This window comes from Agrilus planipennis, unplaced genomic scaffold (genome assembly GCF_000699045.2).
Source record: "Agrilus planipennis isolate EAB-ADULT unplaced genomic scaffold, Apla_2.0 scaffold49, whole genome shotgun sequence".
NCBI classification, from domain to species: domain Eukaryota; kingdom Metazoa; phylum Arthropoda; class Insecta; order Coleoptera; family Buprestidae; genus Agrilus; species Agrilus planipennis.
This window is the reverse complement of record NW_020438913.1, coordinates 319184-346864: the sequence shown is the minus strand read 5'-3', so window position 1 is coordinate 346864 and position 27681 is coordinate 319184. Positions and strand designations below refer to the sequence as shown.

Here is a 27681-nt window from a genome sequence, read left to right as displayed (position 1 = left end):
GTATTTATTTAATAAGATTAATCTGTTTACTAACTTAGTATAAGTCTTAAAGTAATTTAATTTTAGATAGATTAAGTAGTTAGTAGTAATTAGTTTAAGATATTTGTGTATTTAATAAAATTGAGGTAATCTTGTTGCTTACTTAGTATAAGAATTAGAGTAATATAATTTTAGATAATGTAAGTAGTTCGTAATAATTAGTTTAAGATATTTGTATATTTAATAAAGTAACTGTATTACTAACTTAGTATAAGTCGTAGAGTAATATAATTATAGATAGATTTTAAGTATTATTAAAAGTAGGGACGTGTTATTATTTTTATTACGGTAACCTTTGTAATTTCGCAAAACATTGATGTAAATAAACATACGCTTTTTTTCTTCTGTAATTAGTAATATTAATATAAATATAAGTTCCTACCACGTCCCCACGACCGACACGCCAAATTACAGATTCCTGTAATTTCGTGTAATTTCGCGTAATTTCGCGTAATTTTTGGCGCTGCCACCTGGCATGAAACCTCAAAACTAAAGATAATAGCGATAATAATAACAATAATTTTGGGTTTTGGGGTTTCATGATGGGTGGCAGCACCGTAGCATTTGCAGGTCATTGGTAAACCAATATTTATGGAGCTCAAGTCCGGTATATTGGGTTAGGGGGCGGGCTTCAAGGGGGCCCCCTTCTAACCCATTTATCCAGCCCTACAAGCTTAAAACCTTTAAATAAAGAATCTTAAATAAAGAAAGAAAGAATCTTAAATAAAGAAAGAAAGAATCTTAAATAAAGAATCTTAAATAAAGAAAGAAAGAAAGAAAGAAAGAATCTTAAATAAAGGCTACAGGAATCTGTAATTTATTACAGGAATCTGCAATCCAAAATTGAAGTTTAGCTATCCAATCATAGATGGCGCCACCGAGTTCAAAGGTTTATAAAAATTTTTTACTTGGTTCATATTTATGTTCTAACCTTCCTTACAAGTTTCTATTACCTTGAACGTTGGATTCATATATCAGCATGAATATATAATTGTTAATTTTACAGGAAACTGTGACCTGGAATGTTAGATTCCTAGAGGATTACCTTTCTTATAGAAATATGTAATGCTTTTTACAGAAGTCTGTAAGGAAGCTTTTGCTACTGACCGCTAGAGGTCGCTTTGGAAAGCCGGAAATCTGCAATCCTTATTATTAAAATACGAGGGACATTCGTAAAGTATACGAAACTTATTAAGTTGGTTTTCAATGTTTTGTTTAAACAAATTACATTACTTCACTACAATAAATCGACTGTAATTGATAGAAAATTATTTATTACTCGCTTATGATGTACAGATGCTAACCCGTCAATTTTAAAGATTAGCTTGTTTTATTTTTCATCTCCTATGTGCAATTAAATGCAACCCAATATATTTTATGAAGGCAGGAAAAGAAGCCAGTTATCTATTATTTTCCCGCATTCATAAAATCTATTACATTGCAATTTGATGTTTATGTTATATATTAAAATATATTTATTGAGATCCGATAACAATAGTTAAATTACAATTACTTAAAATATGTTTAGACAATTGGTTTAAATAATGTTTCCAAACGTCACAAAAGCCTTCCAAAATGTAATTCATGAATATTAACAATGTTTAAAGGAAGTACCATACAGTTAAACGTGATTTAGTTTGAAGGGTTTTGCAAAATGGTATTTAAACGCAAATCTACTAAAACACTTTCCACTTATATTTTGAGATTAAAACGTTGAGCACCTAAATTATGAAATGCTTCTACATCCATGAAAAGCCTGGACCCTTGTTAGTTCCATCAGTAGTATTTGTGGGTCATACTACACGTAATCAAGTACTCTACAGCAGATTTTCGTAGGATGTTAACTGAAAAAAGAAATAATTAATGTACCCAAAATTAATTAAAGTTAGGGCAATACTATATCGAAATGTGACAATTTAGGAATAAATAAAAGCTAATAATTATTCAAATGAAATGTTTAGTAAATATTTTGAGGAAATTATATGAGTGGCTTTCGGAATAACTCTCCAGTTAATAATAGTAGAAATAAGAAAAATATTTTTAAATAGAATGAATATTAAGAAATGCTACAAAAAAAAAAACAGAAATCCTACAACTAATAATAAATAACGAATGAAATAATAAGAATTTTAAACACTAAGAAATTACCTCCTATTTTTATAGATATATGTTACTCCTGAAGGCAGATAAGCTGTAATTTTGTAATGTTACATGATTGTTTTGTTGTTTCATGAAAAACACTTCCAGTATACTTAAAAAGTTTGGGAGCTGATTAAAGTTTCGAAAAAGTATTGAAGATGTTCGTAAAATCATTCCTGATGCAAAGAATGTTTCTCTGAAGTAGGGACACAAAATTGAGTCAACGTCAATTGATACTGCGCCAAAAATGGTTCTGAGTCGCTGTTTCTTACCTGAAAAAATTAAATTTTGTTTAAAATTCAAATGGCGAGAACTGAGGACATTTTGTGGAAAATTTATCAATGCCTCTCTAGAGACTTGGTGAAGTTTGTTTGATAGATATATATTACTCCTGAAGGCAGAAAAGCTGTAATTTTCTAGTGTTACTTACATGAATATTTTGTTGTTTCATGTAAAAGCACTTCCAGTATACTTAAAAAGTTTGAGAGCTGATTGAAGTTTCGAAAAAGTATTGAAGATATTCATAAAATCATTCCTGTTGTGAAGCATGTTTCTGTGAAATAGGGACACAAAATTGAGTCAACGTCAATTGATGCTGAGCCAAAAATGGTTCTGAGAGTCGCTGTTTCTTGCCTGAAAAAAAAATAAATTTTGTTTAAAATTCTGATGGCAAGACCTGAGGACATTTTGTGGAAAATTTATCAATGCCTCTCTAGAGACTTGGTGAAGTTTGGTTGATAGATATATATTACTCCTGAAGGCAGAAAAGCTGTAATTTTCTAGTGTTACTTACATGATTATTTTGTTGTTTTAATTGTTGACGTATTGTTGCTGAAGTCGACCATTACAATTTTTTAATTGTTGACGTATTGTTGCTGAAGTCGGCCATTACAATTTTGTAATTGTTGACATATTGTTGCTGAAGTCGGCCATTACAATTTTTTAATTGTTGACGTATTGTTGTTGTTGGCCATTACAGTTTCTAATAAGCAAAGTTTTTGCGTATTTTCTAATTTCACGATTACAGATGTAATGTCTGTAACACAAAACTGAATAAAACACTCATCAAAGCTTAAAGCATTTTTATATTCAAAGGCCGTAATAAGTAATAAAAGAAGAATGATAATATTTGTTTACGTTGTTTAACAGGTGCATATGTGTGTGAAAAGATAACAAATGTGAACTGATAAGTAAACAATAGGAAACGTCGATTACAACATACAACATCAATTTTGGTCTTATGATTGCTGTTACAACACACAACATAACTCTAAAAATATTCAATTAGATAAGACAAGAATGGCAATAATTACTGCACCTTTTGAGATTGTTAAAACAGGAATTAATAATGCATTTGTTAGTAAAGAACCTTGGCAAATAGTAACCATAACAACTTCTACAGTTCTACTTTCAGTATGGCTTTACGAATTCATTTTTCAAGAAGAAAGTAAGTACATACCCACCCAATTTTTATTTACAAATTTTGTTAGTACCACGTAATTTATTTTCTGTTGTATACAGGTGTCATGGAAAGAACAAAAAAGACATTCTTCAAATTAGCGAAATTAGTTCCCTCTATTCGTTTAAAAATTGATTCAGAAATGGAAAGCGTAAGGAAATCTTTGTATAAAGATGTAGAAGAACGAGGAAAAGCCTTACATTACATAACTACTTTGCCTGAAAAAGGCTTTTCAAAAGAAGCAATAGTGAAGCTTACCGATGAAAATCTTGGCTTAAGTAATTCTTGTTCTTTCCATGTAGATTAACTTTTTGATTTTGGTTGGTTATTAGGTGATTATGACTGGGCACAAGGAAAAGTCTCTGGAACTGTTTACTACATGAGTAGCGAAATAAATTCACTTATAACAGATATATATTCAAAATCAGCATACACTAATCCTTTACACCTTGATATTTTTCCTGGAATTTGTAAAATGGAAGCAGAAGTGGTTCACATGACTGCTAATGCTTTTCATGGGGGCGCAAATGCTTGTGGAACAGTAAGATCCTTAATAGATTTTTATTATTTTATTATTTCTTAATTTAATTTTTAGATGACGTCTGGGGGCACAGAATCAATTTTAATGGCCTGTAAGGCTTTCAGGGATTTTGCACGAGAAGAAAAAGGGATCAAAAAACCAGAAATGGTACTTCCTAAGACTGCACATTCTGCTTTTGATAAAGCAGCACAGTACTTTAAGATAAAAGCCATCTATGTACCTGTTGATCCTGTTACTACTCAAGTAGACATTAATGCCATGGAAAAGGCTATTTCATGGAATACTATAATGGTAAATTCTAAAAATACATTTTTTTTTTCTGAAGTAATTTTGTATTTTATAGTTAGTAGGGTCAGCTCCCAACTTTCCGTATGGTACAATGGATGACATTGCAGCTATATCTGACTTGGGATTAAAATATAACATACCTGTACATGTTGACTCTTGCTTAGGGGGATTTCTTACTGCATTCATGCCTGATGCTGGATTTCCTGTGCCCATTTGCGACTTCCGCCTTCCTGGGGTAATGAGCATATCAGCGGACACCCACAAATACGGATTTACACCAAAGGGATCGTCGGTTGTGCTCTACAGAGAACCAAAGTAAGTAAAAAAACTTATATTTTGTACTTTAAATAATTTATTAAAAGTAGAAAAAAATTCTAAACGTAACATTAAAGGATAATTAATTTATATAATTAGTGTATTTCTGAAAAAGAAAATATATTCCCAAGATACAGTATGACACATAAGTTACAGTTAAATTTAAGGTATCGCCATCATCAGTATACAATTACAACAGACTGGCCTGGAGGTGTGTACGGATCACCAACTGTGGGTGGTTCTAGAGCAGGTGGTTCTATAGCAGTTTGTTGGGCCGTACTGCTCAGATTTGGCAAAGAGGGATACATTCGGGCAACGAGGGAAATTATTCACACAAGTCGATACATTGAAAAAGGGTAATAATTTAAACTTTAATTATTTTTTTTAAAGGAGTAAGTACATAAGTGTGTTGTTTAAAATAAAACTTGTAAAAACTATGAATTTAAGTTTCCAATTTTTGCGGTCCATTTGTTACGAAAATGAATCCTGATACTGATATATCAACGCACGTATGGCCAAGTTTTCGTCAATTTAGGGTGAGCAGCAGATAAAGTAATTAATTCTTTTAAACCAGACAATTTTAGATTTCATTTGGTAACTTATTATTTCCAATTGCACATTTGTAGAGGATCTTTTTGCCAATCTAAACCTAAAGGAATGCTTACTTTGTGAACTACATTAATGATTTTAAACACAAAATATTAGCATTGCTTTTAAAACGTGTATGAAAAAATACTTCTGTACATATTGTTTAACGAATAATGGACGTCATTTTAACAATGTTATCACTGCATGCGCTGTTTTTTTTTTGGTTTATTTATCTTGCTATTAATTCGTCTAAATTATTAAGTACGTCTTCACATTTTTATTTAAACTCAACAGGTTGAGGTCAATGAAAGGAATTTTTGTCTTTGGACAACCTGCAACAAGTGTTATAGCCATTGGATCGAATGATTTTGATATATACAGACTGTCATCTGCCCTCCTTAAATTGGGGTGGAATCTTAACAATTTACAGTATCCCTCAGCGTAAGAAATTGAAGGTAATAAGATACCGAATAATTGCTAATGCTTAATTGTATTTTGCAGAATTCATTTGGCTGTGACCTACTTACACACAAAAGGAGGAGTGGCTGATCAGTTTCTGAGTGATGTAAAGAATTCTTTGGCGATTATTCTTGAGAAACCAGAAAAGCGTGTGGAAGGAAAGGTAAGTTACCCTTTTTTAACGTTCCGTAAGAAAAAAGTAAAAGCTACCCTCAATATCTGTATGGGAAGACTGGTTTTAAAAATATCTTTATTTTCATTCCAAAGTTCATTGACTAGAATCTCTTTAAGGCACTTTTTTTATCAATTTCTGTATTTTTCAGTTGGCCATTTATGGAGTAGCGCAAGAAATACCAGATCGTTCAATCGTAAGAGACATTACCCGTTTGTTCCTTGATTCGATGTACTATATTCCGAATAATAAAGAAAATAAGAACGATAACACTCAATGAATATATTACTTGGGTAATACTAGTATTACAATTTGTACATAGTAACCAAATGCAGTGTACTTAGGTGTTTACATAATAATATAAATAAATATTTTTATCAGTGTTGCGGTTTTCTTATTTTCTATTCCTATTATTATATTACAGTGTTTAACACACATTCGCTACTTTGTTTACAAATTTTAAAAATTCTTACCCTGTTTTACAAGCAAATATATTTTAATTTAATTTATAATATTAAAAGTGTAAAAATAGTCTAGTATTTGTCTTTTTACAAAAATAAAGTTATTTCGTCACATTAACATCAGACTTTACCTTGAAATTTCAGTTAATTAATAATCGTAAGACATTCTTATCGCATATTAACATAAATATATTCAAAAATAAGTAATAAATAACGATAAAAAAACATTCAATTTTAATTAAATGAAACATTTTATTTCACCTGTGCATTGAAGCGATTTTTAGTAATCCTTTTGCTATTTTTATCTATTATGTAATAAGTGCAAACATTGGAAAATTACTCAATGCTGTATATTATTTAAAGCTGGCAAACCGAATAATGTTGGATCGAAATCCGTCAGCGACTTTAATACCAGAGTGGCTGGCTTTTTGAGTTCATCTTGAATATCAGCAGCAGGTACCATTACTACTTGCATCCCTGCTGTTTTAGCACCTATAACTCCATTAGGAGCGTCTTCAAAAACCAAACACTAAAATTTATATTAAAAAAAAATATAAAAATGTCAGGAAATATTAATTTTTTAATATAGATTTTCTGAGAATTACTTATTCTTTTAATTTAATAGATTTTATTTTAAAGTTTAAAAGTAATAAATACCTAACTACTTGGTCCTATTTTAATGATTATTTCGCATTATTGTTACTGCATAATCTATTTAAATTGTCAAGGCAGAGAAAACCAAGCAAATTCATTATGAGCATGCAGATAATTAAATAAAATGTATATTTGTTTCACATTTTTTGGGTCTAGCTGTACATATATTTTCGTAATTTTAATTCTTGTACAGCATAACACAAAAATAATGCGAGGAACTTTTTATACAAATTGATGAATAAAATACCTCTTCTGGTTTAGGATTATCGGGAAATCTAGAAGCAGCTACCAAATAAATATCTGGAGCAGGTTTGCCTCTTTTAACTTCGGGATCAGACGATCCCATAACTTTATGATGAAACAGAGAAAATAAATTCTCATAATTTTGTAATTTTATGGAACAAGCCTCTGTGGACGATGATGTAGCTAAACATATAGGTACATTGTGCTCATGAAAATGCCTAATGAGTTTTTCAGCACCTTAAAAAATTATATGAGTTGTAACTTTTTACTATTCTATGCTCCACTTTACCATCCTATGCTAAAATGTATTATTTTATTTACCAGGTAAAAGTGGTGGGTTTTTCAGTTTTTCCGCAACCCCTCTTTTATATTGTTCTAAAAATTCATCTGTACTGATAGGGAGCTTTAGTTCTTCCACTACAAGTTTTGCTGTAATCGGTTCTGGAGTCCCCAAAACTTTCATTCTTGCTTCGAAGGTATACTCTTTGCCATATTTTTTGGCAATTTCGCCAATAATTTCATCATACATTCCCTCAGAATCTTAAAATATTAATAATTAAAAGCAAAATAATGAATAAATGAGAATATTACTTAACTTACCAATTAAAAGTCCGTCCAAATCAAAAATAACGTGTGTTACTTTCTTAAAACTCATTTTAATTAATTTTTTGTTTTTTTTATATATTTTTTTACAAATTTAACAACCGAAACCGAGTATGTCACCCTTTAAAGCAACCTTCAAAAATAATATCGATCAGACAACCCGATCTAGATGGTAAAATCGCTGTGTGCGTAATGTATTATGTATGTTTTATATATAGAACAGATCATGGAAAAGACTATGTACAATTAACCAATACTGTACAATATAATTGTGTATGTTGTACATGATTAACTTATCGCACCTAATAATACAAAATTGTTCGTAATAAGACTGACAGCATAACTGTTTTCCTTTTAATTATCACTTGCTGTGACAGAGCGATTGCAGATTACGCGATAGTTTTTTTTCTACACTGTAATACTGAATCGGAAAGTTACACAACTTTTTATCTATTTGGTTCCGCTAAAATTTACTGACGTAGGTAATGTATTACATATATCATTCAGGGCCTTTCACATTAGACACTGTCTTAAGCGGAATATAAAATTAATGTAAGTAAAAAATAAAGTTTTTAATAAAGGATGTTTTTTATTGAGACGCTCTAAAAAGCGGGAAATAAATAAGATAATAATAAAAAGCATCTAACAAAAACAAGAATATGAAATATATATTATATACATCTCAAATGATAACCATGTAATATTCAGCGCATGTTTAAATAGAATATGCAATAATACCTATATGCGCAACGCATGTACTTAATCGACCACACTAAAAATAAAATAGTTATGTTAAATTAATATACTTATAGGTCTAACATATTATGACTATTTATAACTTTTAAAAAAGATAAATTTTTATGAATATTCAGTGTATTTCTGTTTTTTAGCTAATATGTACCTATTTTGCGTGCAACCTACATACACCGAGTGTTTTAAATAATTCGCCAAAAGAAAACAACTTTATATTTCAAATTCATGAAATAAACATGGCTCAAAAATAATTTTTAGATGCATATGTAATTGCATTTAATCTCTTGTAAACTTTTTAGTAATGTTTAACGAGTCCTAAAGTACTATTAAATTTTATTATTTATTTAATAATTGTGTATCGTCAATAATGCTTTTTACAAATAATTTTATCCCAGATGTTATTCTAAAATTAATAATTTTGTTGTAAAAATTATTCTGTATTGAATAATAAAAACTTTTGTATAGGTTATGTAGTTGTTTTGGCAATGTCACTTGTAATCTTTAAAATAACTAGAAAGTCGTGCAGATTGTACTTTCCTATTGACTTTAAATAGCTTTTTTTTAACAATAACACATATTTTGAAATGTACAGATACCATGTCTTTGAAGTATAAAACATTATTAAAAAATATACCACTTGTGTGTCTTGGAAACAGAAACATAGGAACTGTTATTAAGAGATCAAGCAAACATTTGTCGACAACAAGTACTAAAGATCAGATAAGGAATCAAGATGATTCTATGTATGTGTTTGATCGAAAAACTAAGACGTTACAAAGAAAAAGGGCTGCTGAAGCAAAAGATGTTGATCTATATGACTACATCAAAGATGAAGTTGGATTTAGACTAGCAGATCGAATTTTTGACATTAAAAGAAAATTTAAATTGGCTGCTGATATAGGTTTGTCTTTCATTACTAATGTACTGTTGTTTTATCAGTTTTAATTGAAGGATGTAGTAGAGGATATGTATCAAAGCATATACCACCCGAATTTGTAGAAGAAATTATTCTTTGTGACACTAATCAAGCTAATTTAGATGCTATTCAACTACACAGTGGTCTTAAATATAAGAAACAGATCCTTGATGAAGAACATATTGAGGTAGTTGATTCATAAATACATTAATTAATAAACAGTTACAAAACTGGTAAAAGAGTATGTACGTCTACTCTAAATTGGAAAAGTTTCCATTAGGATGTTTTTTATAATGTTTATTTTTATTAAAAATCTTTAATTTAGTTTGAACCAAACTCTTTGGATCTAGTGGTGTCCAGTTTAAGCTTGCACTGGGTCAATGACTTACCAGGAGCTTTCAAGAGAATCCTACAAGCTCTAAAGCAAGATGGTGTATTGCTTGCAGCAGTCTTTGGTGGAGATACTTTGTATGAATTACGTTCATCATTACAACTTGCAGAGATGGAAAGGAAAGGCGGTATATCACCTCATATATCCCCTTTCACCGAAATTAGGGACATAGGAAACCTGATGAGCAGAGCAGGATTTGCTATGCTCACAATAGACACAGATGAATTAATTATTAATTATCCAAGTATGTTTGAACTTATGTGGGACTTGAAAGGCGAGTTTAATAAGAATCAGGAATTAATAGTTTTTTGAATAAAATTTTGATTTTAGGTATGGCAGAAAATAATGCTGCATTAAATAGAAGTCTTCATCTAAATAGGGATACACAATTTGCAGCATCAGCAATATATCAAGAAATGTATGGAAAATATGATAGAGAAACTAATGAAAGCAATGTGCCAGCAACTTTTCAAGTAAATCAGTTTTTATTGTAATACAATATTCTGATTTTTATTTTTTTTTCAATTAGATTATTTATATGGTGGGTTGGAAACCAGACCCCACACAGCCAAAACCTTCAGAAAGAGGATCTGGTGAAGTTTCATTAAAAGACTTGCATAGACTTGATGAAATTGTCAAAGACATTAAAAAATTTAAGCAAGATTAGTTGTCTAAATGTATTTAGAGTATATACATTAAGTTTATAAGTTGAAAATAAATATTGTTTTAAACTACAATTGTTAGTTTTATTGAAGGCTGAGTTATAATTTGAGCTCGTCTTAAAATCAACGGAATTGTTGGAAATAAAGGCTTTTTATAAATTAAAACAAATTAATTCTAAGCAAAAAAAATGTGAAAATAATCTTTAAATGTTTTACAGATTACTTTTCATGTTACATTAAACCAATTTTTGATAAAGTAGTTTTTAATTATGTAATCATTATTTCCAAAACTTCACTTTGAACATGCTGTACAAATTTAACAAATATTTTCTTCACTAAATGATTACTAGTGAGGTTTAGGTACATGCCCATCAACGTAAAAATTTCTGGTTGCTTTTGGCAATTCTAATTCTATACCATTTAGCTCTTTTGTTAAAATAATTTGACACCCTAATCTAGAGTTTTCTTTTAAAAATGGGGCTAAATCTAACAAATCTTCCTCAGTTTCTGAGGCTTCTGGTAATTTATCTTGAAAATTTCTGTGAACATATACATGACATGTTGTGCATGCTAAAGAAGCTTCACAAGCACCTTCCATGGGAATATCATATCGATGTGCTAAATATAAAACATTATCCCCTATTTTACCACGTACAGGAACTTTTTCTCCATTACTTAAGATAAACGTTATATTAACACTGAAATATATTTTGTAAAGGTAAAGTAAATAAAATTCATCTTAAATAACACTCACACTTCATCTTCAGATTTCGGGTCTTGATGTTCATATTCTCCATGACATAGCCCTGAAATCTTTACATTGCCTATTAAAAATTAATGGCTTTTGTATAACTTACTAGCAGAATTACTCAGAGTTCTCTGAATAATCATTTTAGGCACAATACATTCGTTTGTTAAAGTACTTATTCGATTAAATGATCTTAGAATATTCATCATAAGTCGTACTTTTTTAACATTTTTTAAAAACTATTTCGAATAAAATATTTGTTCTTTTATAATTAAAATAAAATACCTACTTAGTTATATTTAAATTTTGTTAAATTACAACTTATACTTTGCTATATTTGTAGAAGTTTTAAAGGTTATGGTCTACCCATAGATAGTACTCCCCATAGATAAGGTTCTATCCAATCCATACGAACTACTTTGTAGATGTAGTTCACATGATTCTTATAAAGCCCTGCTCATAGAGATAAATTTTAAATGTGCATTGCACTTTTAACAAAAATTAATAAATACAAAATCGAAGACAATAAATTTAACGTAATTCTCGTATTATTCGTTTTACAATTCTGACTTTTCTAGTACAGAAACGAAACAAAACTAAATCATTTTTCTTCATTGTTTTGACTTGTGAACAGCCCTTACTGTTTTGTTGATGTGTTTGAACTTTTCCATAGAAAAGTAAGTTGAACTAAACGATATAAATAAATCTCCTGTTTTATTATTGTTTTTGTTAAGTATTGCTATAAAAGAAAGATTATTTAAAGTTATCTAAAAATCGATATCATTTTAATATATTACCAAGGTTTCTTTGTATTAAATTGAATATGTGAAAGGTGAAATAGTGGGAAATAACCTGAATCAAGGCCATTTGGTGTTCGGTCATCCATATCTATCATTTTTTAATAAAAGTTTTAAATATAATGAATGAAATACTATGAAGACGCGTCGTGTGTACTAAATAAGGAACGATAAATATTGACGTACAAGTTGTACAAAATTATGTAAACTAGTCCGTGTTTCGTCAACAAAATTCGCTAAATTTAATATAAACTATTGTGTTTATTAGTTAATAAAGTGTTATTGCTAAACAAGTGGTTACAATTATTAAATCAACTCAAATGTGGTACAAGAAGTGCCTGTATGTTCTTAAAAATCGTAGCAACAGTAATTTGCAAAGCCCTAATATATTTTCTTGGATTTTTTAAAATGGGAAATAGGAACAGTGTAACTAACAATAAAACAATGGATCCTTACAAGTTTAAAATATTTCAATTCGAAATTGTTAAACCTAACAGAAGCAATGGTATACCTTTGCCAAGAAGTGGACATAGGATTGTATCTGACTCTGCCAATTTATACTCTTTTGGAGGATATAATCCTCTGATACTCAACGAGGAAGGCTCAAGAGATGAAGATGATTTTGCTGTGAATTCATATCCATTATTTCAAGAACTTTGGAAATTTAATTTTGCTTCCAAAAATTGGAAACGGTACAACAGTCGTCAAACTTTACCTCAGGAACTTGCCTCCAATGCAGTTATACGTGAAGGAAATTTTTTGATGGTATATTCATGTGTAAGAAGTTTTATTTAGCATGAGGCCTCTTAGTTAATTTGGTGTAGTGGATTAGTTTTTAAAATTTACATAATTAACCCCTAAATGCTTAAGTTAGAAATTTTATCTTGATTAAATTTGGTTTAACATATAAACGTTATAAAAGCATGGTTGCAGGTCTTTGGGGGCACTGGTTCTCCTTTTGGCTATCGCTGTAGCAATCAACTCTACATATGCCGCCTGAATGATGAAACAGGGGAAATGTTTGAAGTAACTACAACAGGACAACTTCCACTGCCTCAATATGGTCAAGCCCTACTTCATCATAACAATTATCTGTACACTATTGGGGGAACTACTGGATTCTCTTATACTTGTGATATCCATAGGTACAACTTTTACATTAAATGTGTGTTTTGTTTTTTTTTATTTTTAAAATTACAGGCTACACATAGGCAAGAAAGTGTGGGAAAATATTTACATTTGCCAAGGACAGTCTGATTTGGAACCAGTTGGTAGATATCGTCACGAAATTGCCTTTGATGGCAAGAATATATACATTTTAGGCGGTGGAACAGCAGATGAGGCTTTTGATTTTTATGAAATCCCTGTCTTTAACATAGAGACTAGACAGTGGCAAAAAATTAGGACTAAACGAGACCCACAGAGTAAGCATTTTTTTAAATTCTTTAATTTGACAATTGATTCAGGTCAAAGGTATTTGGTGCATTTGCCTTAGGTTAATTTATCCTTATATTGGTATACTACTGGTTATATTGCATTATTAAATTTTAATATGAATTAATAATAGGCCTAAATAAGCCAATTTTTTAATAATTCCATCATACTTTTTTAATACATAGGTATGTTTGATTTTTAAAATATACATAGACATGGAACAATGTAAATGCTACTTATTATCATCAATAACTAAATAAACGTCACATAGTTCAATTAATTTTTCTATCTTAATGAATATATCAAAGAAACAACTTTTTAACAATTTCGAATTATAGTATTATAAAGAAATGTTTATGTCAACCATTTTTTTTATAATACCACAATTAGAAATTGTGTTAATATATCTTAAGGAAATAAAAATTGATTGAAGTTTGCAAAATTTTTTTAATTATTGATGATAATGAATAGCTTTATCATTGTTTCATTCATATACATATCATAAACATTTAAATATGTATAAAGCATGACAAAATTATTTTTAAATTGACTTATTTAGGCCTACATATTTAATTTTCTGTAACTCGTGTCCACTAACTTACTCTGTTTTAAGAATAATAATAAAACAAACTACTTCTTATCCCCTATCAGTCACTGTGAGGTCGAACTGTTAGTACCATTGCTTCGAGTGTTCGAAATTCACATTTGTGAACAATTTGTTTAATCACTTTTTGTGTTAAAAATTGTTTGAAAAATTAAATTTAAAGGAATTGTTTGTAAACAGGTATGCAACACATCGTACACTTCAGCATAACAAATTGCTGATACTAACGACGTAATACTACTTTGCCCTGTGCTGACAGCACTCATAATTTCTTTTATATATGATATTAATATGGTAATGTAGTAGTTTAATACAGTATTTTATTCACAGCTAGGGCTCATTCCCCTTATCGCTACGTGGGGGTGCCATTACCTCGAAGGTGCCACGGGGCAGTTCAAATTCAAACCGAAAATGATATTCACGTGTTCGTTACGGGGGGTTACGACGGTGATTTGGTGTTCGACGACCTGTGGCGTCTTGAATTGTCAACGATGCAGTGGCGTCTAATTGAGAGATGCACGTTACCGTGGCCTACGTATTTTCATAGCGCGAGTGTGACACCCGAGGGTAAGTTGTACGTGTTCGGAGGCATTTACGCCGATGAAAATATTCGGAGAAATAACGACATTGTGTCCACATGGCTGTGTATACCGAAATTGAGCGAGATGTGTTGGGAGGCGCTCTTACATTACTATCCGAAAATCGTCAATTGTCCGAAAAATAAACTTATCAACGCTGGATTGCCACGGCATTTCGTGCAGCGCCTTGAATAAGAAAATTAACATTAACATTTTGGAATTTTCGTAGAAAATCGAGAAGTGGAAGGTTACTATCAATATTTTGTGATTGCAAGTGATGGAGGATAATTACATACCAAAATCCGGCGTAGATTTTTTTGTTGGATCAAATCTCCTACATAGAAAAGTTTATTCGACAGATATTATTTTAAAATGACCCCTCCTCTAATTAAAAATTATTGTTTTCTTTCGTTTTCAATTTTATTAAATGAGTGTTAGAATCGCTTAGTAATGGCTTTGTATTGAACCAAAAAGTTTTGGAAATTTTATAAAATAGTTATACGATTAAAAGGAACATAATTGTCGAAATAAAATCAGCTTTATATCCGAAAGTAGTTGTCTACCATGTAAATATTGTGATTGGAGTTTTGTAAATAAATATCTAATATGGGTGCGACAAAACAGTAAGAAATAAAGTAGTAGCATGTTGATTAATTTTCAAAAAATGGTATATATTACAATAGCAGTTTTACTTTAATAATGTGTCAAATTGGTGATTGTTGCTGTGATAAATTTTAATTCAACGTAATTTTTTGTACTATTAATTCGCACTTCACTATTGTCACAATTAGAGCCTGTAAAACAGGCCATTTTTCGGTCATAATATATCTTGCTTGCTTAGCTTTAATATGAAAAACTGTGAAAACTGCTTAATTGGAAAGTATATGAAGTTTCAGTAAAAAATCTCTTATTAATAAGAAATCGTAAACACAGCTATAAAATTAAAAACAACCATACAGTTGCTGTTTTCTTTTAAATTTGACTGAAAATATTTCCAAAAAGATTACTTGCTTGTATCTATTATAGATGTCAGTTGTATTATGCTTTTCTTTTAAGACACTAGTTGGGCAAACCTAAGATAACTGTTACTGGAACTAGAACTCATATTTTTTATGCAAATTATTAATACTAACCATTTTATTCCTAAATAGACCAAAAGTTGTAAAAAAAGTGTATTGAATATTATTTTTCCTTGTCAATAGTCCAACCTTTAATTTAATTGCTTTAGGAATAAGAGTGTTAGCATAGTAACTTACACAAAAAATATGAGACTTTCAACCACACGGTAGATTACCCATGTTAGTATAGCTAGGACCTTTTTTTTTAACTATCCACATATAAAAGAATAAAAACCTTTTCGTGCCTTGAGTACAGGTTGAATGATAAAATAGCTGTCTAATATAATTTCACATTTCATGTGATTAAAAAATGTTCTATCTATATCAAATGATAACAAGATGTACAATTAAACGCGAATTTTAAGTTAAAATTAATATTTATTTGAATTTGAATTATAAATAAATACGTTTTTATGTGTACTTTCTTTCCATCCAAAACATTGAATAATATAAGTAAGCAAGACTTATATTAAAAGTTGTAATAGATTTCAAAGATATTTTTATTTACAAAATTTCTGTCTAGCTCATATCTATTATACAAACGTATGTAATGATTACTACTTTTTAACAAGAGAAAGGAAATTAATCTCCTTGCATTCGTTTATTTTCTTCTGCAAGTTGTCTTGTCAATCTGTGATATTTACCCAACACAGGTCTGTAGTAGTACACATTGTAATCTAATCTTTCTTTAATTTTTTCTTTCATTTTATTATCAATTCGACGAAGTTTCCTTTTCTCATCTTCTTCAAACAGTAAGTGTAAATATTTTTCATAATCTTGCTGGGGATTGTTAAAGATATAACGAGCAAAGAATCGAGTAACTGGACTCTACAATTGAATATGCTTATGAATAAAAATCATGAATGTATTACTGTATAAAAAACTGACCCTGTAATATTCCCAGTGGTAGGGTACATAACCGGAAGGAATTTCGCTTAAAGTTGCAGGGCCAATAAAAATATTTGCATAAAGCGTTATAAGACTTAAAGGAATCACCCCCAACATAACATAAAGATGTAAATAATCTTTAAATTTATGCCATTGCCACCTTGAAGGTTGTAAAGGAAAGACATGGTGATCCCCAGCTTTTCGTTTAGCTAAAAGTTTAAAAAGTAATTGCAATAAAAAATTACTATCAATGAATTTTTCAGAAATCAGATATATTTGATATTTTATTTAATATTTAAATGGATTATGTAATACATAACCTTACCTAATTCTTGAAGGATTTTTGAATTATTTTGAAATAGCTTGTTTCGTAATGAGCTCCACACTACCATGTTTACTCAAGTTTTAAGCTGTTGTTGTCTATTATGTTTATTATATTTAAATAACTAATTTTGCCATATTTATTTAAAAATGCACATTTGAGTACAACGTCTGTTTAATTATAAATATGACATTTATGACATATGACATGATCATAGATAATTATCGTCATCGGTTAAGTTCAAGTTGCTTTCAACTTACAGATCTCTACAAGTTAGCGGGTTCACTAAATGATCACAACTATTTTGTCTTTAGCGGTTAATTTAAAAGATTTGTTGTTCGGAATACATATGATAAGTTCGTAAAATCCCTTATTTTTTACTGAAGAATTCGTAATTGGTTCATTACAAGTTGTTTTTGTAATATTTGTTCTGTAATATATTGTTTTACCCATAATAAAAGTAATTATAGCAGTTTTAAAGATAATAAAGTTAAATAAGAACAGTAAACTATAGTAGGTACTTTGAAAAAAAAATTAATAACCTTTAACGCACTATTTTGTAATAATTTTTATGTTAATTATTTACGTTTATGTATACATACGTATTTTAATCGTTTAATAGTTGACAGCAATTAGGAAGTACTGTTTGCGCGAAGGTCGTAGGTACATGTACCATAATATAATCAACTAAACATCTCTACATTCATTAAAGAGTGCGGACGATTGGTCACAGCATTTTCGTGAATTTTTTGCGTGCAAGGATGGAGTTCTTATGAACGAGCATTATGTGTATATATGGTCACGAGTGGTATCAAATGAAAGGTATACGTGAGTCTAAATGTGCAGAAAATTCGAAAACATTGAAAAGTTAATTGTGACAATGAGTAAGGCGTCAGGAATGTAGAGTATACCCTTAAACTTTAATAAAAAAATTGAAAATCGAATAGAGAAAATTTTAACATTTATTAAAGCCAGCTACCCATTACACATGCATCACTTCATTAAAAACATTTTAATAGTACAATAACTACCAAATTATCTAAAAATCGTAAATAATAACAAAAACTGGAGTAGTATTTAAAATTAATAATTAAAGCAAAAAGAAGTGTAACTATAATTTAGAGGGAAAATTTTTAAGCCTTTCTCGTAATAATCTACGCAAAATTTTCCCACTGGGATTCCGTGGTATTTGATCAATAAAATAAACTCCTCCTCTAAGTTTTTTATAATTGGAAACTTTATCTGAAACAATTATTATGTACTTAATATTAAATAGTCTAACACATTTGTAAAAATGTTATTTTCTTCTAATTTAAAAGAATTTCTTTGGTAATTGTTTACTACATGGGACCCACTGTCGGAGGGGAAAGAAAACGTGGAGGGAATAGGACTTCATATAACACTAAAAAGGTGTTTTTAGGTGGGGACGGAGACGCGTGCCTTTTGAATTTTAAATACTTATTAAAAAGGTAGTTTTTACCTGCTACAAAATTCTCAATTTCTTTGGCAGTCACTTTAGCATTTTTTCTTTTAGTTACAAAAGCAACAGGTAATTCCCCGGCTTCTTCGTTTGGCAAACCTACGACAGCCGCATCTGTTATAGCAGGATGGGTTAACAAAAGTGCTTCTAATTCAGCGGGAGCCACCTGTGAATTTTTTTCTAATAAAATTCCTTCTAACACCTTATTAATTCTGTATTCTTCCTACCAATTTAGTTATTACTTAGTATCTCGATAATTAAAATTTTCATTGTTTATAATCAATCTCACTTTCTTTTTTTTTTTAATTCAATAATTGGAACATTCAACTTTTAATAGTTAACTAAGTAGTCAATTTTTATAATTTGAATAGAAAAATTAAAAAGTCTAATGTTGAATATATCCTATAAATGTACGTTATATTGAAATCAATTAAAACAAGAATAAAAACAATGAATTTTTAAATTACATTATTTTCAGTGCTTTTCGAAATTTGTGAAACATAAATTTTTTTATAAATGGTATTTATTCTTACTTGGAATCCCTTGTACTTTATCAGTTCCTTAACTCTATCAACAATAAAAAAATAGCCATCCTCATCATAATAACCAATATCCCCCGAATGTAACCATCCATCCTTATCTAGCATGGTATGCGTTGATTCGGGATCGCCAATATATCCCTTCATAATTATAGGACCCTTAAAACATAATTCGCCCTCCTGCCTTGGACCCAAGGCTTTACCTGATTCGTCTATAACCTGATTAAATGAATGATTCAATTTTTAAGAATTAAACACAAAATTAATTAATTACTTAACTCATTCAAAATAGCCAGTCCTTTTTGTAGGAAATAAACAAAAGAATTGACTATAAAAAAATGAAAGGGTTTTTATTGAAGATGATGGGAATATATAAAAGGCATGTCCTTTTTAGGGTTCCGCATCTCAAAAAAAAAAAAAAAAACAAATTTGGACCCAAGGAAAAAGTTTAAAAAGAAGAATTTCAAATTCGTCTGCCTTTTTATCAGTCTAAAGTATCACGAATTAAAAATCTGTAGAACATTATTGGTTACGTCTAGGCATTTAAATTTCAGCTGAAGAAAGGTCTTTCGAGAAAAATAAAGAAAAAGGTCTAAATTGATCTGATCGTCAAATTTGAACTGAAGAGAAATCTTTTGACGATTAGAATCTGTAGGACAATTCTAGTTACGCTAGGACCTTCCTTCAAATTTAGCTTAAAGGAATACCTTATGGTAGAAATACAGGGACAGGTCAATATTTCGAATTAGACTATCTTTCTATGCGTCAAAACTATATATATTAAATAATTTACCACTAAAAATAAATTCGAAAAGACTGGCTATTATCGTATGAAATATTTATATTAGTAACCTTTGCTTGCATTCCAGGTAACACTCGTCCTACAGAACCCACTTTTTTGTTGCCCACCGGATTCATAAGAACCCCTAATGTTGTTTCAGTTAAACCATAAGCTTGGGCAAAATGATCCAATTTATACCTGTTAATGTTTCATTATTCCTACAATTGTGGTTTATGTTATTTCTTGAACTGGTTAATTACCTTTTAGTTGTCATAATTTCCAGTTCTTTCGAAAGTGGAGCAGCTCCACAAATAATTGATTTAACGCTGGATAAATCGTATTTTTTTGCTAAAGAACTTTTGTTAAGAAACAAAACGATCGGTGGAGGCATAGAAAGAGAGGTTACCTGTTAAAGGAGTAGATAAACTCATCATATACATATACAAAAAAATAATAATCATTTACGAACCTTGTATTTTTGTATGCATTCTAGGTATAGTTTGGGATTAAATTTTTTTAATACAATAAATTTTGTACCCTTGAGAAGGGACAGGAACATGAACATGAAACCCATTGAATGAAAAAATGGAATAACACCAATTGTAGTTTCTTCATTATTGATATCATCATTATGGCTAATAAATTCTCTATAAAAATAGAACCTATTTGTTGTAGATATCTACTAAAATGCATTTATGAAGTATACTTCGTTTACTTTCTGTAGCGATGTGACCTTCAGTTTGACCAGCGCAAAGTAGAAAAGAACAACACCAGGCCAGAAAAGGAACAACTCTCTTAACCGGTGAGGAGCGTATAATCCGTACAGTACTGCACGGAAAAATTGACCATTTTATCCACTAAAATTGCATTGCTTAAATGTGCTGTTTTTAGTACCGTTTACTACTGAAAATATCAACGAGATGTTGATTTATATTTGAAGATATATTAAAGGCTTTAACGCTTGTTTTCGACTCGCACTACTATTCAAAAGTATGTTTAATGAACAGGAGTCGAGAGTATAATGAGCTTTTTTTCTCCCTACCTACGATTTTGCCAGCGCGCATCCAAGACATTGGAAGGGGCACATCGCTAGAGAAAGTAAATGAAGTATATATTGGAATCTCTTCTCAGGCATGAGGGACTAGTTTGAGATATATTAGAAACAGAAATAGGAGATAAGAGATACATCTAGATTAGATTACTGTTCACAAATAGTTATGGGTGTGGAATGTTCTAGTTTAAGGATGGGATAAAAATGAGTAATGATATGAAACTTACTTTGAAATGATGGTCCAAACTAGCATATTGTAATGTGTACATAAAACCCCTTTTGGCAAACCTGTTGTGCCCGAAGAGCATAAGATTGTTGCAACCGTTTCTTTGGTATCAAAAGTCTTGCACTTAAAACTATCATCCGCTTTTCCATCATTCGCCCCTTAATGAAAATAACTGGTCAATAATATTGATCGAAAGTAGTATTGTTTATTTATTAAGATGGTTTTATCGCATTAACTGTTTTGCTGTGCATAATAAAACATTTAGAAAATAACAAACCATGTTATGTTTATGATGAAATGACCCAGTCTGTGATTGATTACAATTAATTTCTTACCCTTGGTAATATCAGTAAAGTAAGTAATATTTTTCTGTCGTGTCTTTTCTTTATCAAAAAGAACAATATGTTTTATAAATTGATTTGTTTGGGATAAATCCAAAATTTTCTTTAATGAAGATACAGAACAAAATATCACTTTAGGTTTCGATAGGTCAATACAATGTTGTAATTCTCCTAAAAACAGTTTTATAAGAGTAAAAAGGAAATATACCGAAAATGGGAACTCTTTACGTGAGTTGTACTCTGGATTAATCGGAGCAAAGCTAATCCCATTAAAAAACGTAGCGACTGGCACAGAAACAAATTCTAGACGATTTTCACTGCAAATTGATACAGCATCCCCTACTTGCAACCCTATCGAATCAAACCATCTAGCGATTGCAATAGCTCTATTTAGTATCAAGTTTGTTCTTAGTTCTTGGTTTATTATGGGATCAATCTGCAATTTTAATGTCGAGGGAAATGATAAACTATGACATTAATGCAATTATGTACGAAAAAGTTGTTCCCCTTTTCTTTAAATTTATGGTATTACTGGAAACTACTTCAAAATCGGAATTGGTAAAGCAGGAACGTAGGACGTTACATAAGCAAAGGGTGGGTCACACCCTTGTAGACTTAAAGTCCCATATAACTCAAGACGTCTCGAGTTCCCTAATAATGACAATATAAAACCACAAGTTTATAACTTCACATAATTCAAAACGCTTATATTACGCACTTCCTCCCCTGGTGCATACGATGTTTTGTCACCTCCTGAAGAGGAAGTGAAATTTTTCTCGGGTAAGTAATTTAGAAGTCATATTCATCAAATCAAAAATTGCCGATTTGTACAAAGTAATAAAAAACATTAAATAAAAATGTCGCATAATTTTGTAAACGTCTTGGGTTTTGTGAGGTTTATGCTTGCGATTTTAAATTTTACGTTTTATTGGTACAAGTCAATATTCAGGATGAGCCAGCACATGATTTTTGGTCCACCCGAACTCATCTGTAACCTTCGTCTCTGTGGTACAGTAATTTCGAAAGTGGCGACAATGAACTTTTTTAAATAAGATAGCAAATGATTACTTGATGATTTAACATATACGTAACAGCCAATCAAATTCTTTGCAGTGTAATATAACAACTGCACCATGCAGATACAAGTTAGTCACTTATGGTACCTAGTGGGGATAGGGATTGCAACCTACGAGCGTTTCAAATCCAATTGGAATTTTGCTGGACCAACATAATTTCAGCTGGATCCAGAAGTTTATTAATTTTTCAAAGGAATAAAACTAGTTTTTCTTTTAATACTGAAGAAACTTTAATGTTAGACTGATTATTATTTACTACAAATCAACAAAACTTCTTACACATTTACGTAGTAAAATTAACTTTCGTTTGGTTTTTGGTTTAACATTTAAAACCGAAACAATGAACTTTGAAAGTAATTTTAAGTAATATAATGTAATCTATAAAAATCCCGTATCGCATCGCTGGATGCAAGATCTTGTGCTGGATACAGCAAGCAAAAAAATTAGCTGGATCCAGATGGATTGGTGTTTGCAGTATACAGAAATTGCAATCTCCTCACTTAGGGATTCGATAAGAAATAGGCGAAATAAGTCGGTAGGACGACTTATCAGACATGAAGGGGGTCAGTTAGAAAAATATTAGAACCAGAAATAGGAGTTAAGAAGGACAGAGGTAGAACTAAATTGGATTATTGATCACAAATAGGAATATGGGATGCTTTAGTTTTATGGAAATGCGAAGATTGACTTAGGATATGAAAGAGTGTAAGTGCGTGACCAACCAGTATGATGATGAAGATGAGTTATTTTGAACCTTCATAAATACAAAAATAAGAACTACAGTTTATTAAAATGAGTAGTATAATTTAGTAATGACTATTGTATGTAAAAGTGACTTTTGACATCACAGCTTGATAAATAAATATTCAAATTGAAATCCCAAGGTTACGATTCAACTTGTTATTAAATAGTATTGCCTTACTCAATAAATATTTAAAGTTAATAATTGGAAATCGTAAATAGTTTATCTTGTTCAGTTTATCACAGGGAGTAAGACTTTTATTGCGAATATACGTACACTATGTAGGTATTACAGTATCTTTTATTGCAAGGATTATTTAGAAAACTGTTTAAAATAAAGTTGAACTGTACAATATTATAGAATCCCTGACTTTATTACAGCACATGTACTACGTGACGAACATGAATTAAGATAAAAGAATTGTTATTATACTTTGCTTAGAAAAAAAGTTCTTACCTGTGCGACTTTATTATTTTGTGATTTGAGAACATTTAAAGTAGCATCCCCTAAAGAAATGCCCTCTAGAGCATGATCTACTTTTGGTCCTTCGATAATATTATTTTCTTGCATTTTATTACCGAACTCAACTATTAAACACTAATTCAAGCACTTTAAATAAAATGACTAGTATATTCAAAACAGGCGTTTTAAAACGTGCGAAATTATTACAATTTGCAATGACACTGCGTTAGAATGAGTATCAGCGTTTCGGCACAAAATGCACCTTATCTCAGGTGTTGTTCTTTATATTTCTAGTTATCAGTGAACTCATACATACTTGTATTATACTTATTTTATGGCTTACGTAAGACGCTCGTGTTTAAAGGTGTATTTGTTATTAATATTTTTAAAAAAGTTTTGAAAACTGAATTTAACCTTAAACTTTGACAATCACAGAATATATTTAATGTTGTGGTCATAGAAAAGTGAAGACGCGTTCATAACGATAAAGCCCTTTGAAACGATCATCTTTTATAATATTTCGCTCAGTTTCAGTTATTTTATTAAAATATGTATATATAATTTTAAGTACAAGTTTAATAATCATAATATATAATTTGTTAAGAAAAACGATCGAGTCAATGTATCTATTCAAAATCTTTAACGCCAATTTCAAATTTTCTGAAATAGGTACTCCCCATAAAGTGGATATTATAATTGAGATAAGACTGGCATTTTCAAAAATGGAAAATGTTTGGTAACTGCATTTTTATACTAAAGATTTTTATCATAATGTTTCAGAATCATAATAGACATTTCGAGTGGTATTACCAAAAGCTGTTTACTCATCTAAAGTATGTACTCGAAAGTAAAAAAGCTAAGCAAATATTAGGAGCACACTTTTTAAGATAAGCCTTATAAATCATTATCTAAGAACAGAATGTAGCTAATTCCAGATTGTATGTATGATGACAAAATTATAAAAATACGAAAATAAAAATTTAGTTCAATTTAATTTAATTTTTTAATTCGAAATTTTGGAATTATTCAGAAAGACGAATTGTGGATTATATGCTGTATAAGTTTTTGTGTATGCATGTATTCGTGTAACAAATTTCTCGAAAATGGCTTTACGTGGTTTTTCGTAAAATACGTCCCTCAGAATTTTATCTTTTTGGACCCCCCCTGCCCCTTTTATCACGCCAAGTCACACTTTCAGCGACCCCCTAACAAATATTACTTCACAAAAGCTAGTAAACCTCCACCCCTTAGTCGAAATTCACCTTTTATAATATTGTTTGGGCCGACAATTCGATTTAAAATGGTCCCATCTTTGGTACAAATCGTTTTCATACACTTTTAAAGGATTGAATAGGCTACTTGATAGGTAATTTGACGGCGATCAATACTAAAATATGCAACCCAATATACACCTTTACATCTATGATGCATAAATTAAATAGTGGGGTTTGGGGGACTTAATATTTGTTATGAATCGGCAGATTTTAAATATTATTTACATCCAGACCTCTTTTGAGTTTATGAGAGTTAATTTTGCCAAGATCTTTTTTAACAATACGGAAAGCGTACCTGTGCAAAATAGAATAAAACTGTGGTAAATTTAATTTTCTTTATAATTAAATAAGGAGCTTTAGGAACTATTCTGGGTCAACTTTCCTGATTTTAATTGGCTTAGCAGAGCCTATTCTTCTTTTTGGGAAAACAATTGGATCCATTAACAAAAACAAGGTTTATATAACACAAAATGTACAGATAAAGTTAATGTGCCAAACTATTAACTATCATAGTCAAAAAATGTAATTAACTATAAATAACCATCTAAATTTAGGAAAATAGTCACCTCACTATGATTTCTAAATACTTTTTTAATTTTCTCCAAAGGTAACTTCCAAATTAAATGTTTAAATATTTACGTTAAATAATTACATTCAAGTTTTTGGTCAAAAAATCTAAACTGTCAACGAGGATTGCAATGTTCTCCTTATTTGACTTCATAAGCGTGCAAAACCCCAAAAGAAACCCTAAAAAGCGAGTTGAGATAATATCCAAACACCGCCACATGTAATGCCATCTAGTGAGTATTTTCTACTACTAAAATATTTTTTAAAATTAAACTTTTGCCTTGTTAAAAAAAATGCAATTCAATAAATGCAACCTAAAATCTTCATTCAATCATGTCCTTAATAATTTTTTTGATTTTAAATTTTCAATTCGTCCTTAAAGCAGGAAAATTGTAGTCAGGATGACCCTTATAAATTTTATGGACGAGTTACTTATTTAATGAGACGCGTAGACCAAACCGCGTTAACACACCTGAAAAATTTTAAAAAGGAAACCGTTTTCCAGACGCCGGAAATTTTGGTAAACTGTGTACGTAACAACAGTCAGCTGACGATAATAATGAATACGTATATACATATAAAAAGGAGTGGAGCATGTTCGATATTGCTGTTAGTAACACGCATGCGTTTCTATTACGGTCAATAGTTTTAGTTTGCCTGGAGAATGGAGAATCCTTGCCACCACTTGAGACATGTCATTCCTTATTCACTCCGAGTTGTCCAATTTCTAATTTCAAGACAATCCGTCCTTTTCGATTCTATTTCAACAGGTTTACGGTTCGGATTTGTTTTTTTGTTTTCATTAAGTAAGTAACCACCACCTCAACGTCCCTTCTTATCTGAAACGGCTTGTGATTATCAACTTTCAAAGAACAACTGGATTGAAATAATTAATCACCGCCGGAACAAGGATTCTCGGCAGCTATTGCAGGAATTACACTAACTTTTAATAATTAGATAAATTGTCATGCCTTTTCACTTTATCCTTATATGTTAAAAGTAAGGTACCCTGGTGGAAAAAACTGTGAAAAAAATTATGGAAAACTACGAAGATTTATTTGAAAAGTTATGACTAATTTTGAAACAAAAGTTTTTTAAAATATCAGTTTCTTGTAGAAAACCGGGGAATTTTTATGAAAATAATATGACTTTTGAAGTATATTGCTATTTTAATACTGTAATTATTCAGAACTAAAATACTTTCATAAAAGAACTGCAGTGGACCCCGCTTGATCCTTTCGGAAACAATCAAACTGTTTGACATTTTTGGATTGTGGTAGTTCTCGATGTCTAGATGAAATGTACAGTCGTAAAAATTCATCTTTATAGCACCCATTGAAAGTTTTGATGTACACGTCGAGAAATACCAAAATCCAAAGTTTCAAAGAGTTTGACAGAGGGACATTATTAGTGCGGTCCTTTTTGGGTTTGTTGTAATTTTGGAGATCACGAGTTTTTTAATTCTGATTTTCCTAAAAAAATAATTCTCATTTCTAAGGAATACATATTCATATTTCTAAATTAAGTATTTCTAAGGACACAACATCATAAAGTCGTCAGTTCTAAGACTGGTTGAACACGCACTCCTTCCTATCCTGAGCTAATCTTCGCATTTCAATAAAATTAGAACATCCCAGTTACATAACTATTTGCGAACACTAAGCTAATCCAGGTCCATCTCTACTCCTCCTAACTCCTGTCTCTGCCTCTATTATGTCTCTGACTAGACCTTCATGCCTGAGAAGGTGTCCTATCAACCTATCTCGTCTATTTTTTATTGACTTCTTTAGAATCCTCTGTTCTCCTACACTTTCTAATACCTCTTCATTTCTAAAGACTAAAATAATAACATTCATAGCTTTTCACAATTTTATTTTCTATTTTCATGAAGTGACATTCCCAAACAAGAAGCGACAGAACGATCGATAAGAATATAAAAATGATCCCCATAACAGTGAGTGGTACCTTCA

At 30.4% G+C, this 27681-nt stretch overlaps 7 protein-coding genes and 1 long non-coding RNA gene across 10 annotated transcripts; 3 read left to right on the top strand and 5 right to left on the bottom strand.

Moving 5' to 3' along the window:
- Nucleotides 1-1325: 1325 nt before the first annotated feature.
- Nucleotides 1326-3175, bottom strand: LOC108733420. The gene is made up of 4 exons (XR_001937221.2): nucleotides 2972-3175; nucleotides 2609-2811; nucleotides 2188-2450; nucleotides 1326-1883 (listed from the first exon to the last, which is right to left on the bottom strand). It is a non-coding gene; the product is annotated as an uncharacterized LOC108733420 (long non-coding RNA).
- Nucleotides 3176-3357: 182 nt separating this feature from the next.
- On the top strand, nucleotides 3358-6382 carry LOC108733413 (sphingosine-1-phosphate lyase). The gene is made up of 9 exons (XM_018464579.2): nucleotides 3358-3625; nucleotides 3700-3915; nucleotides 3970-4178; nucleotides 4233-4469; nucleotides 4522-4781; nucleotides 4949-5137; nucleotides 5664-5810; nucleotides 5871-5991; nucleotides 6152-6382. Exons 1-9 carry the CDS (start codon nucleotides 3478-3480, stop codon nucleotides 6278-6280), a joined length of 1656 nt encoding a protein of 551 aa, XP_018320081.1. The 5' UTR covers nucleotides 3358-3477; the 3' UTR covers nucleotides 6281-6382.
- A 306-nt stretch (nucleotides 6383-6688) lies between these two features.
- LOC108733417 (probable pseudouridine-5'-phosphatase) lies at nucleotides 6689-8269 on the bottom strand. Its single transcript, XM_018464585.2, has 4 exons — nucleotides 7959-8269; nucleotides 7680-7898; nucleotides 7363-7595; nucleotides 6689-6990 (listed from the first exon to the last, which is right to left on the bottom strand). Exons 1-4 carry the CDS (start codon nucleotides 8011-8013, stop codon nucleotides 6802-6804), a joined length of 696 nt encoding a protein of 231 aa, XP_018320087.1. The 5' UTR covers nucleotides 8014-8269; the 3' UTR covers nucleotides 6689-6801.
- Nucleotides 8270-8416: 147 nt separating this feature from the next.
- Nucleotides 8417-10758, top strand: LOC108733416 (arginine-hydroxylase NDUFAF5, mitochondrial). Of its 2 annotated transcripts, XM_025973559.1 has the most exons (6): nucleotides 8417-8513; nucleotides 9307-9615; nucleotides 9666-9817; nucleotides 9956-10295; nucleotides 10352-10494; nucleotides 10551-10758. In XM_025973559.1, exons 2-6 carry the CDS (start codon nucleotides 9312-9314, stop codon nucleotides 10686-10688), a joined length of 1077 nt encoding a protein of 358 aa, XP_025829344.1. In that variant the 5' UTR covers nucleotides 8417-8513; nucleotides 9307-9311; the 3' UTR covers nucleotides 10689-10758. The 2 variants fall into 2 exon arrangements, with proteins under 2 accessions (XP_025829344.1, XP_018320086.2); XM_018464584.2 differs by lacking the exon at nucleotides 8417-8513 and having other exon boundaries at nucleotides 9135-9615.
- Nucleotides 10759-10776: 18 nt separating this feature from the next.
- On the bottom strand, nucleotides 10777-11714 carry LOC108733419 (adrenodoxin-like protein, mitochondrial). Its single transcript, XM_018464587.2, has 3 exons — nucleotides 11541-11714; nucleotides 11438-11489; nucleotides 10777-11381 (listed from the first exon to the last, which is right to left on the bottom strand). Exons 1-3 carry the CDS (start codon nucleotides 11638-11640, stop codon nucleotides 11030-11032), a joined length of 504 nt encoding a protein of 167 aa, XP_018320089.1. The 5' UTR covers nucleotides 11641-11714; the 3' UTR covers nucleotides 10777-11029.
- Nucleotides 11715-12107: 393 nt separating this feature from the next.
- Nucleotides 12108-16380, top strand: LOC108733415 (kelch domain-containing protein 10 homolog). 2 transcript variants are annotated; one of them, XM_018464583.2, is made up of 4 exons: nucleotides 12108-12993; nucleotides 13162-13373; nucleotides 13429-13652; nucleotides 14597-16380. In XM_018464583.2, exons 1-4 carry the CDS (start codon nucleotides 12571-12573, stop codon nucleotides 15037-15039), a joined length of 1302 nt encoding a protein of 433 aa, XP_018320085.1. In that variant the 5' UTR covers nucleotides 12108-12570; the 3' UTR covers nucleotides 15040-16380. The 2 variants fall into 2 exon arrangements, with proteins under 2 accessions (XP_018320085.1, XP_018320084.1); XM_018464582.2 differs by having other exon boundaries at nucleotides 12108-13005.
- Nucleotides 16381-16444: 64 nt separating this feature from the next.
- On the bottom strand, nucleotides 16445-17349 carry LOC108733418 (NADH dehydrogenase [ubiquinone] 1 beta subcomplex subunit 5, mitochondrial). The gene is made up of 3 exons (XM_018464586.1): nucleotides 17176-17349; nucleotides 16851-17059; nucleotides 16445-16790 (listed from the first exon to the last, which is right to left on the bottom strand). Exons 1-3 carry the CDS (start codon nucleotides 17240-17242, stop codon nucleotides 16545-16547), a joined length of 522 nt encoding a protein of 173 aa, XP_018320088.1. The 5' UTR covers nucleotides 17243-17349; the 3' UTR covers nucleotides 16445-16544.
- Nucleotides 17350-18116: 767 nt separating this feature from the next.
- LOC108733414 (4-coumarate--CoA ligase 1) lies at nucleotides 18117-24297 on the bottom strand. The gene is made up of 10 exons (XM_018464580.2): nucleotides 23865-24297; nucleotides 21819-22026; nucleotides 21585-21761; nucleotides 21251-21407; nucleotides 20442-20619; nucleotides 20233-20378; nucleotides 20044-20170; nucleotides 19186-19410; nucleotides 18653-18818; nucleotides 18117-18414 (listed from the first exon to the last, which is right to left on the bottom strand). Exons 1-10 carry the CDS (start codon nucleotides 23976-23978, stop codon nucleotides 18284-18286), a joined length of 1629 nt encoding a protein of 542 aa, XP_018320082.1. The 5' UTR covers nucleotides 23979-24297; the 3' UTR covers nucleotides 18117-18283.
- Nucleotides 24298-27681: the final 3384 nt, after the last annotated feature.

Bases quoted from the DNA above. Each gene is read 5' to 3' on its own strand.
- LOC108733414 (XM_018464580.2), bottom strand. From the start codon at position 23,978: ATGCAAGAAAATAATATTATCGAAGGACCAAAAGTAGATCATGCTCTA. The intron at 20,379-20,441 runs GTTCGTAAATGA...CTCCTTTAACAG, and splicing joins AATGCATACAAAAATACAAG to GTAACCTCTCTTTCTATGCC. The intron at 19,411-20,043 runs GTTACTAATATA...TCATTTAATCAG, and splicing joins TACCTGGAATGCAAGCAAAG to GTTATAGACGAATCAGGTAA.
- LOC108733419 (XM_018464587.2), bottom strand. From the start codon at position 11,640: ATGATGAATATTCTAAGATCATTTAATCGAATAAGTACTTTAACAAAC. The intron at 11,490-11,540 runs GTAAGTTATACA...TAAAGATTTCAG, and splicing joins AACTCTGAGTAATTCTGCTA to GGCTATGTCATGGAGAATAT. The intron at 11,382-11,437 runs GTGAGTGTTATT...AATATATTTCAG, and splicing joins CCGAAATCTGAAGATGAAGT to TGTTAATATAACGTTTATCT.
- LOC108733415 (XM_018464582.2), top strand. From the start codon at position 12,571: ATGTTCTTAAAAATCGTAGCAACAGTAATTTGCAAAGCCCTAATATAT. The intron at 13,006-13,161 runs GTAAGAAGTTTT...GCATGGTTGCAG, and splicing joins TTTTGATGGTATATTCATGT to GTCTTTGGGGGCACTGGTTC. The intron at 13,374-13,428 runs GTACAACTTTTA...TTAAAATTACAG, and splicing joins TATACTTGTGATATCCATAG to GCTACACATAGGCAAGAAAG.
- LOC108733416 (XM_025973559.1), top strand. From the start codon at position 9,312: ATGTCTTTGAAGTATAAAACATTATTAAAAAATATACCACTTGTGTGT. The intron at 9,818-9,955 runs GTAGTTGATTCA...TCTTTAATTTAG, and splicing joins TTGATGAAGAACATATTGAG to TTTGAACCAAACTCTTTGGA. The intron at 10,495-10,550 runs GTAAATCAGTTT...TTTTTCAATTAG, and splicing joins ATGTGCCAGCAACTTTTCAA to ATTATTTATATGGTGGGTTG.
- LOC108733417 (XM_018464585.2), bottom strand. From the start codon at position 8,013: ATGAGTTTTAAGAAAGTAACACACGTTATTTTTGATTTGGACGGACTT. The intron at 7,899-7,958 runs GTAAGTTAAGTA...TAATATTTTAAG, and splicing joins TTTGGACGGACTTTTAATTG to ATTCTGAGGGAATGTATGAT. The intron at 6,991-7,362 runs GTATTTTATTCA...TATAAATTTTAG, and splicing joins ATAATCCTAAACCAGAAGAG to TGTTTGGTTTTTGAAGACGC.
- LOC108733418 (XM_018464586.1), bottom strand. From the start codon at position 17,242: ATGGTAGTGTGGAGCTCATTACGAAACAAGCTATTTCAAAATAATTCA. The intron at 17,060-17,175 runs GTAAGGTTATGT...TTAAACTTTTAG, and splicing joins AAAAATCCTTCAAGAATTAG to CTAAACGAAAAGCTGGGGAT. The intron at 16,791-16,850 runs GTCAGTTTTTTA...ATTCAATTGTAG, and splicing joins ACCACTGGGAATATTACAGG to AGTCCAGTTACTCGATTCTT.
- LOC108733413 (XM_018464579.2), top strand. From the start codon at position 3,478: ATGGCAATAATTACTGCACCTTTTGAGATTGTTAAAACAGGAATTAAT. The intron at 4,179-4,232 runs GTAAGATCCTTA...TTTAATTTTTAG, and splicing joins GCGCAAATGCTTGTGGAACA to ATGACGTCTGGGGGCACAGA. The intron at 5,811-5,870 runs GTAAGAAATTGA...TGTATTTTGCAG, and splicing joins AATTTACAGTATCCCTCAGC to AATTCATTTGGCTGTGACCT.